Source organism: the organism of the source record quoted next, unplaced genomic scaffold (assembly GCF_019419815.1).
Source record: "Pyrus x bretschneideri cultivar Hongxiangsu unplaced genomic scaffold, Pyrus_bretschneideri_v1 Contig49, whole genome shotgun sequence".
NCBI lineage: Eukaryota > Viridiplantae > Streptophyta > Magnoliopsida > Rosales > Rosaceae > Pyrus > Pyrus x bretschneideri.
In genome coordinates this window covers 1,803,060-1,818,808 of record NW_025999786.1, presented here as the reverse complement: position 1 = coordinate 1,818,808, position 15,749 = coordinate 1,803,060, and the positions used below count along the sequence as shown (strand labels likewise).

Below are 15,749 nucleotides of genomic sequence, written 5' to 3'. Positions count from 1 at the left end.
CATCTCGGAATGAGTTCAAGACCTGTAGTTGGAGCTGAAATTTGATTTGGATTAATTTAGAATGGTGTTGTTCACAAACTTCCTGTGAATTTTTGTCATTTGATTCTTTTCGGTTTATTCGATCTGACGATCAGAAGTTTAGGAGGGAAAGTAGTATGCTCATAGGATGTTGCTGTTACTGGCGATAGTGGCTTTCTATACAAGCAGCTTTGGGGCTTCGGAGTGGCCCACTGGCCGGAGCGTGTGGCTGGCCGTTCATTAATGGTGACCCGTGAACTTTTGAGAAAAAGTATGCATGAACCTTCACCCTAATTTACAATTAATTTATGAACTTAAAATTCGGTAACGAATTTTCGTCCAAAACATGTAGGTTTTTATAAATTCAAGGTCGTATACTGAAAATTTCTTTTTTGTGACTAAATGTTATAAGTTCGTGGAAATAATCTCTTTATAGAATAAGGATAAGATTGCATACGAGAAATATTCTCTTCTCAACTATTAAAGCAAAGAGTCTTGTTAGTTCAGAGTAACTTTTAAAAACTGAGCTAAGACGTAAAAGTTTGGGACCCACACACTCTTTATTTTTATCGGTAAATTGAATAATCAAATAGAAACAACAGGCTACGTTAAAGATAAAATCACCAAATACAATGAATTAATCCATTGAGTTCAAGGTTCAAACTAACTAAACCACCAAAAAAACCTTGATAATTTGCCTGAATCCATGTCAAACTCCCCAAGAAGAAAGCATACATACATATGACATATATATATATATATATGTGTACTCAAAACAAATGGTTTTACACATTAACCCAAAAAAATAAAATATTAAGAGCAAATGTGGAGTTATAAATTGAGCTTAATGTCACCCAAATCAAGCTCCGCCGCAATCTCCTCCAGCTGCTTCTTGACACTCAAGTCAATAAGCTTGGACCCCGACTGCCCATACCTCACTGTGAACCCCGCCACCAAACTCGGATCAATCTCCGTCTTAATCCTCACATTCTTCGCTCCCGTCAGCTTCTGCACCTGCTTCGCTATCTGCGCCAAGTGCTGCGACTCCAGCTTCACCACCGAGCTCACGATCGCCAACTCCGTGTCCGTAATCTTGTTGTACACCACCTCGAACTCCTTCACGATCTCCTTTATCAGGTCGATGCGCTTCGCGTCCACCAGGATGTTCAGGAAGTTGATCGCGTGCGGCTGCAGCGCCGACGACTTGGCGATGTCGTCCAGTACCTGCCGCTTCTTCTCCAGGCCGATGGTCGGGTTGATGAAGAAGTCGAACACCGACGGCTCGCCGAAGAACTTCTCGATCTTTTCCACGTCGCCGCAGGTGGCTTCGAGGGTGTTGTTCGACTTCGCCACGTCGGCTAGCGCCGAGGCGTAGCTGGCGGCGGCGGAGGCGTTCATGCGAGCGCCGAGGGACCCGGAGCCGGTGCGGCGGGCGGTGAGGGCGGAGGTGGAGAGTTTGAGGTGGATGGGGGAGAAGGTGGAGGAGAAGGAGAAAGAGAGAGTGGTGGTTCGCGGGGTGAGGGCGGAGGAGAGTGGTGGGGATGCGGTGGTTTTCGATTGGAGAGAGATTGGGGTCCGTTGGAGGGCGGCCATAGGTGGAATAGGGGTGGCTCTCTTCTCTTTTTTTTTTTCTGATGATTTGTTGGAAAGAAGTGGCTTGAAACTTTTGGGGATTTAAATGAGGATGGACGGACGGTTGGGATGGTGGAGAAGGAGAGGGATTGACGATCGAGATGCGATGAGCTTTTATCCGGAATTTGAAGTTCATGGCCACTTATATCTTGAGGAGGACATACCGAGATATGGATTTGACGCGTGGATAACTTTTATAGGATAGCCTTTATTTTCTATGTTTTATAGGAGAAACTCTTTCTTATTAGAGTTCACACCAGTTAAATTTAATTCTTGTTATTCGTGAGTGTTTTTAAAATAATATAATGCGTTTTTAGATGAAAAATTTTATTTGAATTCATGTAACTTTTCTTTACACTTAACTTAAATTTTAAATATGAATTGTCATTTTTATTATATTGCATAATTACCATCAAGTATATGATAAAATTAATAATAAAGCTAAAATTTATCAATAAACACACATGTCACATCCCAGTGCCAACTTAACCATAGCATGATATTGTCCGCTTTGAGCTCTGGCCAAGCCCTCACGATTTTGTTTTTGGGAACTCACACAAAAACTTCCAATGGATCACCCATCCTAGGACCGCTCTCGCCCGAACTCGCTTAACTTTGGAGTTCCGATAGAATCCGAAGCCAGTGAGTCCCTAAAAGGCCTCGTGCTATATAGAGGTGGGCATGTACATATAAGGCACATCACCCCCTTTCCGTTGCTCGATGTGGGATGTTACAATGCATATCACCCCCTCTCCGTTGGTTGATGTGGGATATTACAATCCACCCCCTTTGGGACCCGACGTCTTCGTCGGTACACTCGCACCAAACGGAAAACTGGCTCTGATACCATTCTGTCACATCCCAGTCCCGGCTCCGCCATAACACGATATTGTCTGCTTTGGGCTCCGGCCACGCCCTCACGGTTTGGTCATCCATCCTAGGACCGCTCTTGCCCTAACTCGCTTAACTTCGGAGTTCTGATGGAATTCGAAGCCAGTGAATCCCCAAAAGGTCTCGTGTTATATGGAGGTGGGCATGTACATATAAGACACATCACTCCCTCTCCATTGGTCGATGTGGGATGTTACACACACCTATCACCTGGGCACATGGGTTTAATTCACACTTTTATGTTCTGAGAAATATTTACCACCCAAAAAGAGGAAAAAAATAGAGTTTTGTCTAAAGAAGTTCCTTAAGAAGGGATGGATGTATAAAACTCTAAGACACTAAGGGTATTCATGATAGCTAAACCCTAAAACGCTCTCATAGATAAGGGTATTGTCTGCACCACTTTCCACCAACACACCCAACAAATCTGGAATTGCAGTGGTAGCCCATGTATCAAGACCAAAAGAACATCTAAAGAACTTAAGGGAGACTTTTTTTATGTCATTCGACGCAAGCTGGTTACCAGCAATATGCAGATAACTTTAGTTTGATGTCAACAGCCTAGTTGTTACGAACTCTACCCTCATTACCCATAACACTTTTTTTTTGGTGAAACGATAACAAATTCAATGCAGTTAAGAATTGACTTAAACCAATACATCTCTTCCTAAGCTTAGATTCATATGAGCGTTGGACAAACTCGTGATACATTTGGCCAGTCCAGTCAGTGTTAGTTTATTTGCGAGAGCCCTATTTTTTCAATCGGAGAGCCGCAACGCATGATGCAAGATTTAAAGCCCTCATGGCAGCTGTGGTGGCACCATGGCAATGATCTTCTCGATCAATCTTATGATTGCACAAAGTTCTTGATGTGTACTCAAGAATCATATTGGCCATTCCAGAGTGATGGACAAAGCATTATTCAAAGTTTGTGGCTGACAGAATCAAAATCTTTTTCTTTTTCTTTTTTTTTTCTCTCTAAGTTTTGTCTTTATTTTAATGAAATGGTTCACTCTTGACATGAAATCTAACATACTTTCTGGTTTTGTTCCTTTAACCTCTTGGGTACAAACATAAATGTAAACATATTGATCTAGGCTTGTGAGGGTGGTTTAGGTACTAAATTTGGGTTTAAAGAGATATTAAAAGTTTCTTTAAAAATAATATGGGTGTAAAAAGTAAGCTGGGTGTGGAAATATGTTGCATGGGTTCATATAAAATTATCCTTTTTAGATTACTAAAGTGTTTGCTCTTTTTTGTGTGCTTGAATGCGCTTTCGGGATAAAATTAGAAGTGCATTTAGGTTTTAAAATGTATTTGGACTGCTTTTTGTTATATACTTTTTGCACGAGTTATTTCTAGTGTTTGTCAAGGCATCACTTGTATTTTTATCAAAATATTGATGTGCTTTAATACAATTGCTAAAGCACAATTTGAGCATAAGTGTGTGTTAGACAAGCATTTTCGAATGGCCCTATCACAAATTATTAGTGTAGCATGCGTTGGATATTCTCATTTCTATTCAATGTTGTTTGAATTTTAATATCCGCTTGATCACTATATTCTTTTTATTTTTTAGTATTAACTTTTTGAAATTGAGAATTTGGAAAAAGAGAAATGAAAAAGGACGGTAGGAGTGAAGGGAAGAAACAAAAAAAGAATGAATGAAAATAAAATCATTTAAGTGAAGATAAGTTTAAAATAGTTTTTAGATTTTCGGTGTTTCGGTTTTATTTTGTGTGCATTTTGTTATACATTATTCTACACTAATTTTTAATGTTAGGTCGGGCTAGCTTTATGTGTCAAATAATCGAACAGTATGATAGTCACCCATTCTCCTTCCCTGTGTCAACCTCTATGTATTTCTTTTGTATTATTATTTTATATATATCACAATTTATATGCACCTTCAAATAAATAGCTATTTGATTTAATTTTGTTTCTCCTTAATGTGCTTTTCTGGTGTTCAATTTGTTCAAAAGAAAGAACGAAAAGGAAGAAAATTTGATTGCGTGACGGATTTCTTAAAGAGTATATTCTTGTTTATTATTCATGAAAATTAAAAAATGAAACTTAAACATCATACAATATGTTTATTTTTGCCATCAGGTTCTGCTGTTTCTCCTCCGCTACCCCCTACCACCCTTCCGGCACCCACCACTGCCGTTGCTTCTCCCCTACCCCCGACCATTACCGTCTGTCCACCAATCCCACTGTTGGTCTCTCTGGCACCGGTTGCTGTTGAGATCCAGTCGGATCGCAACGAGAAGGGGCAGAGGGGCTGGATCTCAACGAGAAAGGGCAAACGACTCCCCTCAAACTTCGTCGGGGAAATGCTCTAGGAGGCTATCCAGGATAGCTGGAGGAGCCACCGCTAGATTCCTCGTTATACTCTTTAAGGGTCAGTCTCACTTTACTACCTTTAAAGTTTCTTGGTTTTGAACATTTTCTACGTTAAGTATTTTTTGTCCCAATCTAGTACCTAAAGTCATAATTCTAGAATACTTTCATACATCTGTTAAGTTTTTCATCAGAATTTCCGTTAACTAATGACATAACGCCCACATAAACAATAACTAAGGCCCACATGAATATTAAAAAAATTAAAAACCCAAACTCCTTCCTCTGTTCCCCCTCAGCTCTTCAATTTCCCTCACTTCGAAGCTCCCAACCACTAAACCACCGGTCACCCAAATTCTAGATCAAAATTAACCACACCCAAACTCAGCCATGGCTTCTCCCTCTCCTCACAAGTCCAAGATCTGCAACTCCCTCTTAAAACCATCAGCCCTCATCAGAGGCAACCACATATCCGCCCCATTCTGCTCCTCTAAACCACCCCAATACGATTTCTTTAAGTTAAAACAATTCAATTTATTTATTTTTTATTTCTATTCCCAAAACAGATAGAAAAAAATTCGTTTGTAGAGAAAAAGGTATACATTTTGCATAGATAAGACCTGAGGTCAGTGGTGGGTCACGAGTACATGATGACCGAGACAACAGGGATCATGCTGTCATGCGCATGGAAGTTGGAATGGAACAAACTCCCAGTGATAGAGCAGGCGAGGCTGAAAGCAAGGCAGGGAGTGATGACGATCGGGATGGTGGAGGCGGATGTGGTGAATCCAGATACGGGTTTGCGTGTGAATCGGGACGGGTTGGAAATCAAGGAGATAGTTTTGAGAGGCGGGTGCATGATGCTCAGGTGAGGTAGGGTTGATTTTGATCTGAAGTTTAGGGTGGTTGGTGGTTCAGAAGTTGGGAGCTTTGAAGCGAGAGAGAAATGATCTGACGGGGAAAAAAGGAAGCGGAATGGAGGAAGGGGCTTTTAGATTTTTAGGTTTTTAATTTTTTAATTTTTTAAATGGGTCGAGTTGAACCAGGTTAACCTGTTTTACATTTTTAATCAAATGTTGTTTAGTTTTAATCATGTGCCTTTTCAAAAACAAAGCAAAAATATAATTATGTGCCAATTTTACAAATAGTAGTTCTACCAACTGTTGCTTTGGTAGCTACACTCTTGTTTTAAAGGGAGCTTTCATTAAAAGAGTTTGACCTAAGTTTATTTTAACCAAAAACCATGCTATAATTTTATTTAATGAAAAAGAATTAAATATTAATTAAAAAAACCCTTAAATTTTAATAAAAATAATAAAAGAACTTAAATTTTAATAAAAAGACACAATTTTAATATTAAAAAAATTAAAAAAAAAATAACCTGACGCGCGTCTATCACAGACGCTGTTATGAAACTGAACACTATTTATGAAACTGAACGGTACTACACTATTTATGGTCTAGTTTTATAAATAGTGTCTACTTCTTGTGCCTAATTCTTTGTCATGTTTCATAAATAGTGCCTAGTTATTGGGTCCAATTTCATAAATAATGTATAGTAATTGGTACAGTTTCATAAATGATCTCTTTCTTGTCTGGTTTCATAAATATTGTCTAGTTATTGGTCAACTTTCATAAATAGTGCCTAGTTCGTGGTCATATTTCATAAATAGTGTCTAGTTATTGGTCCAGTTTCATAAATAGTGTATAGTTTAGTATCATAAATAATTTCCACCTATTGGTTTAGTTTTAGAAATTGTGCCTAATTCTTGGTTTCGTTTCAAAAATAGTATCTACTTATTAGTCCAGTTTCTTAAATAATGTCTACTTATTGGTCAAGTTTTATAAATAGTATCTAATTCTTGGTTTAGTTTCATAAGGTTTGTAACTTAGACCCTTTTAGGCCCTATAAGAGCACGCATTGCGCCGAAAAAAAATGAACCCATAAATGATACTTTAGATCAAAACCTTGAGAAGATTATGTCATCAATAATTATATTTAAAAAGTTGTTTTCAATTACCAAATTAAAATTCCCTCACATTTTCTACATACACACAATAATTAAATGTAGCTCTCCATTCATTTTCTTTAGCTTGGGTGTCATCTTGAAGAAATTTTTCCTTATACTCGTAATACAAGTGGTACATCACGTGTTATTATGTAAGTGGTGGAAAACTTTATTTTTTAACACAAGAATCTCACCATTTGTATAGAGACACGTGGTGCACCACCCGGTGTCCCAAGCATCTTGAAAAATTTCTCGTCGTCTTGACTACTACTGGGAAACAATACCACAAAACAAAACTGAGAAATATAATTCAATTTGAAGTCTTTCTCTTATTCTAAGGAAAAAAATCTCTCTTACTGATAGCTGACAACATAGAGGAAAAAAAGTGGAAACGGGAAAGGGCTAGGAGTATGCGCACACAGCTCATGTGGTGTTTTTTTTTTTATGTTTTTGTTTTATTTTTTATTTTTTTTCTTATTATTAAATAAATTTAATAAATAAAATTTTGATTAAAATGCGAAGATTTGAATTACTTCCATTTGTTTATCTTATTTTGAATTCGTGGGGTTCAAAGTTTATTGAAATTGAACTTTTTCTTTTTAAATTCAGACTCTTTTATATTTGAAAATCCATTTTCATTATTCATTACGAAGGAATTTATGGCCCAATTAACAATTAATTAATATAAAAAATGTATGTATTTTTCAATTAGATGAAATAGGTAAACGAACTCATTCAGCCCAACACGATATTGTCCAAGCACAATTAATTTATTGTCATCTATTCATCTTCACTCTTTTGTGTCTCTCATTTCTCCGATGTCCTTTCTCTTTCTAAAACAAAAATAAAGGAAAAATAGTTATATAATGAGGACTTTAATAAAAAAATTGCACTTTTTTCTTGCTTGCATGTTTTTCTAAATAGTTAAAATCTTAATATTTCAATGTGTGTACAAATAAATCTAACGAAATTCGTAAATTTAAAAGCCGCTCACATATGCAAGTATGAGTTAAGTTAGTTGACTAAGCAATGTGTCCGCTCCCTTGATCTAAGTTAAAACCTCACTCTCCATAATTTTTTTTTTTTTTTTGAAAACACTATAAATTTGAGTAATTTAAAATATTGTCTTCAAGCACTGCTATATAGTTGGCATCATAAAGGGTATTATCAGAGAAAAAGGACCCGACTTCTCCCGTCATAAGTTCATATCATAATTATTTCTATGTACGTGGTTTGCCGCTCTTTTGCACTCAAGTTCAAATTTCCTTTTATACAAAGTAAATAACATATCAAGAAACATTTTTTATTGCATATATCTAATTATTTCGAGCAGCAATACAATTGGTACATTGCTATCCCAAATGTAACCAAGACAACATACCATGAATTCTCGACCATGAACACCTCAACAGAATCAAAGGCACAAACTCACAACCATTCAACTTACATAAACAAGTACATTGCACTACTATACAAAATCACAAAAAATTGAATACACCACATAACAAAAGTTGTTTGACAGTACAAACATATCCCCTGCTCAGCAAGATCTAAGAAAGCGAAATTGAGCCGTGGAAAAAAACGATAAATACTCAAACCTCAGTGTCCTTGGGATGGGAAAGGATTATCTGTGGAAGACTGAGCATCAGATCCGACATTTGAATTTTGCGATGTAAATAAGTTCGGGTACCAGAAGTAGGGGACATCCTCCATTGAAGCCAATCTCTGAGGCTGATGACGAACAGGTTCATGCTCAGAAGCATGATCATTGGAATGTGCGGAATCAAAATCAACATTAAGTGGTTCCATAGTGATAGACGAAGCATTTGATATCTCTGATCCCTGGCCATATAAATGGATTTGATGGGGTACCGGAGAATCTATTACACCATCAGAACCACCATCAGGGATAAGATGATTGGAGTTTGGTTTTTCTCTTGTATCTGACCGATTAGGAACGTCCACATGAAATGGGTTTTCACAGCTAGTTTCTGGGACTTCTTCACTGTTTTTCTTGGTAATCTCGTTGATTCTGACCTGTGCAAGACTAGCTGCCGAGCGAGCTGCTGTGGCTGCACGTTCTGCAGAGTCCGCAGCAGCCTGAGCAGCAGCTAACACATCCTGCAAATCAACATTGACCTCACTTCTTGTTCTTGAAAGATTTGGTGGTGGATTTCTTTGTCTTGTCGAAAATGATGCAGAAGAAAGTGAGGGGGAAGAAATAAATGGCAAAAACTGCTTATCTTCCACAGCACCAACCGAGACATGAGACTGTTCCTGATTGTTAGCTACTGATCTTTCTTCCATCACTTCTCCAGACTCAAAGGATGGCTCTTTAGATTGACTGTCAATGGACCCAAGTTTCTTTGACAAGTCATGATCAATTTCAGGGTGTGGCTGGGTTGGTAAAGAAGGAGACATTGCAGGTGCTGAGGCTGGATTTGCACTTGGTCGTAGTGACTGCTTGGGTACTTCAGGAAAGTTTAATGAGTCCAAACCGTCATCAGAATCAGACAATTCTTTCTGGTCTTGATCCGGGCTGTATTGCAATGTTTCATCATGTTTTTCTTTGGGAAGGGGCAATTTAGACCCACTAACAAACTGTGTCGGACCACTCTGACAATGAGAGGACAGATTTAAGCAGACATAGGTGAAAAATAAAAAGGGAAAAAAGGACAAGCAAAAAATGAGACCAAGCAGGGGCATATATGCTTACCAACAAATCTTCATGCGGTTTATAAATTTCAGCTTCAGATGCAGCAGGATCCCAATCCAGGTCATGCTCTTCAGCAATTTCTTTCAGAAGCTTCAGTTTTTTCTCAGGCGAGGGCGCACGAACAGAAAGCAGTTCTATCAACTGTACCAAAACTGAATGTCACAAACACATAGTAGGAAACTAAATATCATGAACAACACCCATGCAAGTTTAGTTGACTAAAAGATCATGGGAGAAAAAGGGAGTACACTACAAAAAGAAGGTTCATAAAACCTGGCGATTGACACCACAATCTGGTACGAGCTCTGTTGCAGCTGCTACAAATTCCTTGCCATATTTTGAAGCAAATAGCATTTGAACTTGCAGCAACTCCGGCAGATCAGCACATCTTGGCGCAGCAAAACACACACTGGATATTGCTTCTTTCAAGTCTATTGGGCATTCCCTGTACCAAACGAAAAGTTATAAATAAAGTATGTGAATTTTAAAATGTAAGTAATTACAAAACTTAACTAACTCTTTTGTGTCGACTTCAACAAACTTTAATGCCAAAAAAGTAAGTCAAGTATCACAGACAACACTTAATGCGACAAATGGTTGAGAATAATCAACCATATGAACCTAGTAAAGGACCAAGGTACACAGACTAACCGAGATAGTAAGCTATGTGATGCTAGAAGTGCATGTGGCACAAGCTACCTCAGTAAAATAACATGGAGGGTTATGTGGAAGTGCAATGTGAGTTAATGGAATTCCCCGGGATAAATGAGGGTTGGGGTTGTATAATGCGTGGTATACCATCTGGATTGCCACAACAGTTCGTAAAGTCTTAATACAGTCAGAAATTTCATAATAGGTTCATCTGATCCTCCATCAACGAACAAGGACAGAGTAAATATGAAACTCAAACAAACTTCCTATAACTGATACTATTGGACTCCGTATTCCAGAAGCACAACAATAAACCACCGGCTAGAGAGCAGACAGTGCTCCCTGCTAGCATTTGATGGGTTTAGTGACTGAATTGCAATCCTTGAATGACAGACTCTGTTTGGTTACTCGAATATATTGGTAAAAGATGGTATTGATATTTTATTTGTAACAATTTGGGAAGAAAAGTACAAACCTATACATCTGTCCAGCTTAGCTAAAGTGCTTGTATTCCACAAGAAGAAAAACCAATCACTAGTTCTCAAATTTTCTTTTTCCTCTCTCTTCTCTCCCCAATTATTTCTAGAGACAAATTAAGTATATATGAAACTAGAAACCCAAAACAAGCTTACAGAGAGAGCCTGTTAGCAGCATGTTTTCTATGGAACTGAAAACAAGTGAATATCTTTCATGTATATCTATTTTACAGGGCAACAAACAAGTGAATTAAAGGATTAAGTTTGGGTTTCCCAAAAACTCAGAAATGTTAAGACTTCGGACCTTTAACCAATCAAACATGTAATATTATTGATTAGACGCAATAGAAAATATGATCATTGCACTTTCAAATTATTTCAAAAAGCTTTTGTGATCTAACCAAAAATGCAGCAGCCAAATTTCTACCATGAGAAACATAGGCTAGTTTACAAGCTTAGTCAGACACTAAAAATTAAAAGTTTTACCCCACAAATTACAAGCTTTGCAGATGAGCCACAGCAACATCTGATTAGGTAATAAAATGATGTATTCTTGACTTAAAAAATGCTATGAGAAACCATATCATCATATCCAAAGTCCCATGCCTCGTATTTAAGAATTTATGTAGCTAGGCCATTGCAGACTCTTCTTCTCATCTATAATTTTCTCTTAACGAGTTTACCTCTGCACCCATGTACATCTCAAAATGATGCGCGTGTGTTTGTGAATGTGTGCTTTTGTCTTAGTCTAAAGAGGTTGCTTCTGTTAACACCCACTTGGAATGCAGGGGCTTTTTGCCCTTTTTGCTATAACATGTGGTTTATAAGGCTCTTCTCCAAGAAGATTTAAGTTTGTCTGGTGTGCTGTGAAGAAAAAATAGTCACATCAATCTAACGCAAAGTTACAACTAACAACTAACAGAGCTTTATTTGGTCTTGTAAGGAAACTTGAAACGAAGAATAGAAAAGAAGTTATTCAGAAAATATAGTTAGGTGTCAAAATCAAAGACATGAGCATTATTTTCTAATTTAGATTATCCTAAAGTAATAACATATAGTGACAAAACTCCAATAAAACTTTTTGATAAAAATGGGTGGGGAAACATGTATGGTGGGGGGAGCAAAGGGATTTTAGAGGTCCTGTGCTCAATCCCTCAAGTATTAAAAAAAATCCTTTGATTTGATTAATTGATTAAGAGAAATTTTGTTCTTTATTCTAGCAACAATGGTCTTTTTTCAAAGCCATCTCTCTCCCCACAAGGAAAAGAAACAATGAGTACACTATGGACTGAGGATTATTAACAATAAATTTCAATTTTTTTCTTTTTCTAAATCATACCGGTTCATAATTTCTATAATACATGCCTGTTACTAAATCCAAGAGATGCACCCTAGATCAGCCCAGATTTTTCACTAACACATTGCTGAATTGCTTGCAAGTTTATAAGGGATTACAACGTATCAATTGCTTTTTAAGAATGAGATTCTACACAAAGTGGAAGCAAACATAAATCTAAAACTAAATCTTCCTTCTTTATACAATCCACTGACAGTCATTCTTTCACCATACTAAAACATATGTATAGATATTTTCCAAATTTTCAAACATTGACTTAAATTTGATTTGGTGAAACCAAGTTAACCAACCTATGGTTAGCCATTCAAAAAGATAGCAGGCATAGCAGCATGCACTATAACCCATGCTCCCCAAATCATCTCAGTTTTTAGACTTACAATATATACAGTTATCAAAATGTTCCCTCCCTCGAGAGAAATATGAGATATTGACACAATTTCAGATTAGGGTTCTGACCGCAGAAAATATAAGCTTACAGAAATGCTAAACCAAAAGGTTGGGTTAAAGTATTTTTTTTTTTTTTTTATGAAAAACAATCAGAAATAGAAACTGAACAGGAACATGTTACAAGCAAATCATCAGTTTAGAGAATAACCTTTGTGATTCAATAATTGGAAGGCGGACAGCAATAAGCTCAGAAAATAGCTCAAGGATCTCCTGAGCTGCCATCATGTTCTCTTCTCTAATAATATGCTCTACCTGAAATGTAAATATCAATAACACCATTACGAAATGATCGTTAGAAATACCCAAACTAAACTTTCTCTTCATACTTTCTAATAAGGGTACCCAACTCATATACTCCAGAAGTAGCAGAATCTCTTAGTATAGATAATATAAGGAAAAGAGATGTATTACCCGAATCCTCGCAGTAGCCTCTTGGCCAGTCTCAAGAAGCTTGGCAATGTCGCGGCGCATCTGTTTAATCTGAATTTCTCTCCTGTTCCTCAACAATTTTATCCGCGGAATTGTCAATTTCAGCATGGTTTTGCTGCACATAGAAATACACACTTACATAAAATCACAAAATTCAAAGTTGCATTGCACATCCACAGAACGCAAATAATTCAAACCCCCGTCCTTAAAATCTTCAGTATATCATACTCAAATGGGTTTTCTAAGAAATTAAAAGTTTGTAAAATCTCACACTTCCTCAACAGACAAACAGAAGTACCAAATCGATCCAAGATTTCGATCTCAATAACAATTGAGACGGAAAAAAAAAAAAAAAAAAAAAAGAGAGACAAACTGAGAGAGAGAGAGAGAGAGATGAGTGACGGGGTACCATTTGGCTGCTTTGAAGCCCTTGTTGAAGAAGGAATCGAGCATCGACATGGCCGATGAAAATCCAGATCCCTAGTTCCCAAATAAAAGATCAAATCTTTTCTCTGCGTATTGGATTTTGATGTTGCAGTGAAGGAATTTGATGACGAGGATATGATTGAGAATTGTGACCAGTACCTGAGGAGACGACTACCTGCTAAGTACAAGTTTGCTTAATGGACAAGGACTCCCGTCCTTCCGGCGTGTACCGCTTACCTCTCTATGTTTGCGCGGGCCATCTGTGCGTTGTGTCCGAACATTCCCTAGCTAACAATTGTAAAAATATATTAGAGTTCCACACTTATATGTAACATCTCATATTGCAGAGATTCATATCAATAATACTTGTATGCTAATAAAGAGAGTGTATTATTAGGATTTTATAGCTAAAGTAATCCTGATACGATTAGCAAACCTAATCAGATATGAATAAGTTTAGGTGATAAAATCTTGTTTGAGTAGAATTACATGACAGGAAATTTCCTACTTAGATTTCACCTCTTCTATTATATAAAAAGGGTCCCTGCTCTCACACTCTACACACAGAAATAACTCTTCTAGCCTCATTGAATAGAGATGTGATAAGAACAGTGAAAGAGAGTAGAAGATCATTTGTTTACGCTATAGAGTTGTCATGATACAAGTAGAGATGCATATGTTCAAAAGATTGCTCAACAGAGTTTCTAATTCAAATAAGTGTTCTTAGTTGATTATGAATTTCCTTGTAACATATGGTATCAGAGCCACTCATAATCAATGTTCTAAAAATCGGCCTTAGTGGTGAAGGCCAGCCCAGATTTAGGGCAAATCGTTTTGAAAAATCGATCTGGAGTTAGGTGGTCCTAGGTGGCAGTGCCTAGGCGGTTTTGTTTTTTTTTGTTTTTTAATTAATTGTGTACTTTTTTTTCTTTTTTAGTTTCATGGTGGTATACTTATGGAAATGGTGTACCTAATTTGTAAATTATGGATTGACTATAAGTTCATCCAATTGTGAAATGAATAAGAGCACTATTGAGGGGATGCATACAAAGAAAAGAAATAAACTAGATACTATGTCTAATCCAATGCAAGGATCATAAACAAGAAGAATTTAGTCTATCATCTAAGAATACTCCTCATTATGATTTTATGATTACTGTTTTTTAAATATTGAACTTGTTGGATGGATGTACTTTGTGTATTATTCTACTTCTATTTTTGCATTTTATCATTCTTTTTATTATCCATACAAGTATAAATTCTTTTTTTTTTTAATGTAAATATGCACTTATTTACAAGATATATAATAAATTTACATAAATCCCTCTAAGCCTCACCTAGCCGCCACCCGACTAGCGCCTAACGTTTTTTAAAATCTTGCTCATAATACGACTAAAGACCTATTCGGTAAACCCTTAAATTTATAAACAGAGTCCATGGCATGTTTTAGATTTCAATCAAGAAATAAATTGTGTGATTTCAAACATATAATGGATACAACTTGCCATGATGAAATCGACACTTTAGCTATTATTTAAAAATTGTGTTCATATCTAGGTGGGATAGGAAAACTAACAAAAAACTATGGGTAAATTACACAAAACTACCTCAACTATTGAGCCAATCACAGTTTCATACCCCATCTTTAAAAAATGTCAATGTCATACATCATCTACTAATTTATTACAATTTCATACATTTCGTCAGTTGTCTGTCAATTTCTTCGTTAAATGCTGACGTAGCTTGATGAGGGACCCACTTTCTATCAAATTAATTAAATATTAAAAAAATTAAAAAAAAAACCCAAAAAAACTGAAAAACCAAAAAAAAAAACCAAACCCACACCCATATCTTCCCCATTGACTCGTTCCCCCCCCCCCACCCCCCAAAACTCACATCCCCACTTTCTTCCGACATCTCCTGGTTTAGATGTTCTCCTTCTTCACCAAATTCCTCTCCCTCAGAATCAAAATCCAAAACCCTCTTAGCTCCATTGCCATCTTCGCCACCACCCAAACCATCAAAACTCGAATTCATTTCACCTTCACCGTCCAAACCATCAAAACCAAAATAGATTTCCCCTCCAGCACCCAACCCGTCAGAACCAGAACTCATTTCACCTTCACCACCGCCCAAGCTGTCAAATCCGTAATTAGAATCCCTTTCGCCGCCCAAACCTTCTAATCCCAACCCCAACCTTGACGGCTCATTTGATTCCTCCAAGCTTAGAGATTCAAATTTAGAGGGATTCACTCGGCGGCTCTCCAATTCGTCGACGAGAGGTTCTTCGAAAACCCTAATTGCTTTCTTTAAGCGCTTCAGCTTCATTTGGTGGACTAGCAGAGCAGCCTCCGCCA

General features: G+C 37.2%; 2 protein-coding genes across 2 annotated transcripts; both read right to left on the bottom strand.

Moving 5' to 3' along the window:
- Window positions 1-608: 608 nt before the first annotated feature.
- Window positions 609-1,640, bottom strand: LOC103931335 (ATP synthase delta chain, chloroplastic-like). The gene has a single exon (XM_009340785.3). It carries the CDS (start codon window positions 1,609-1,611, stop codon window positions 850-852), a length of 762 nt encoding a protein of 253 aa, XP_009339060.3. The 5' UTR covers window positions 1,612-1,640; the 3' UTR covers window positions 609-849.
- A 6,532-nt stretch (window positions 1,641-8,172) lies between these two features.
- LOC103931943 (IST1-like protein) lies at window positions 8,173-13,705 on the bottom strand. Its single transcript, XM_009341474.3, has 7 exons — window positions 13,552-13,705; window positions 13,376-13,446; window positions 12,949-13,081; window positions 12,686-12,789; window positions 9,880-10,051; window positions 9,607-9,747; window positions 8,173-9,506 (listed from the first exon to the last, which is right to left on the bottom strand). The coding sequence occupies exons 2-7, from the start codon at window positions 13,423-13,425 to the stop codon at window positions 8,490-8,492; spliced, it is 1,617 nt and encodes a 538-aa protein (XP_009339749.2). The 5' UTR covers window positions 13,426-13,446; window positions 13,552-13,705; the 3' UTR covers window positions 8,173-8,489.
- Window positions 13,706-15,749: the final 2,044 nt, after the last annotated feature.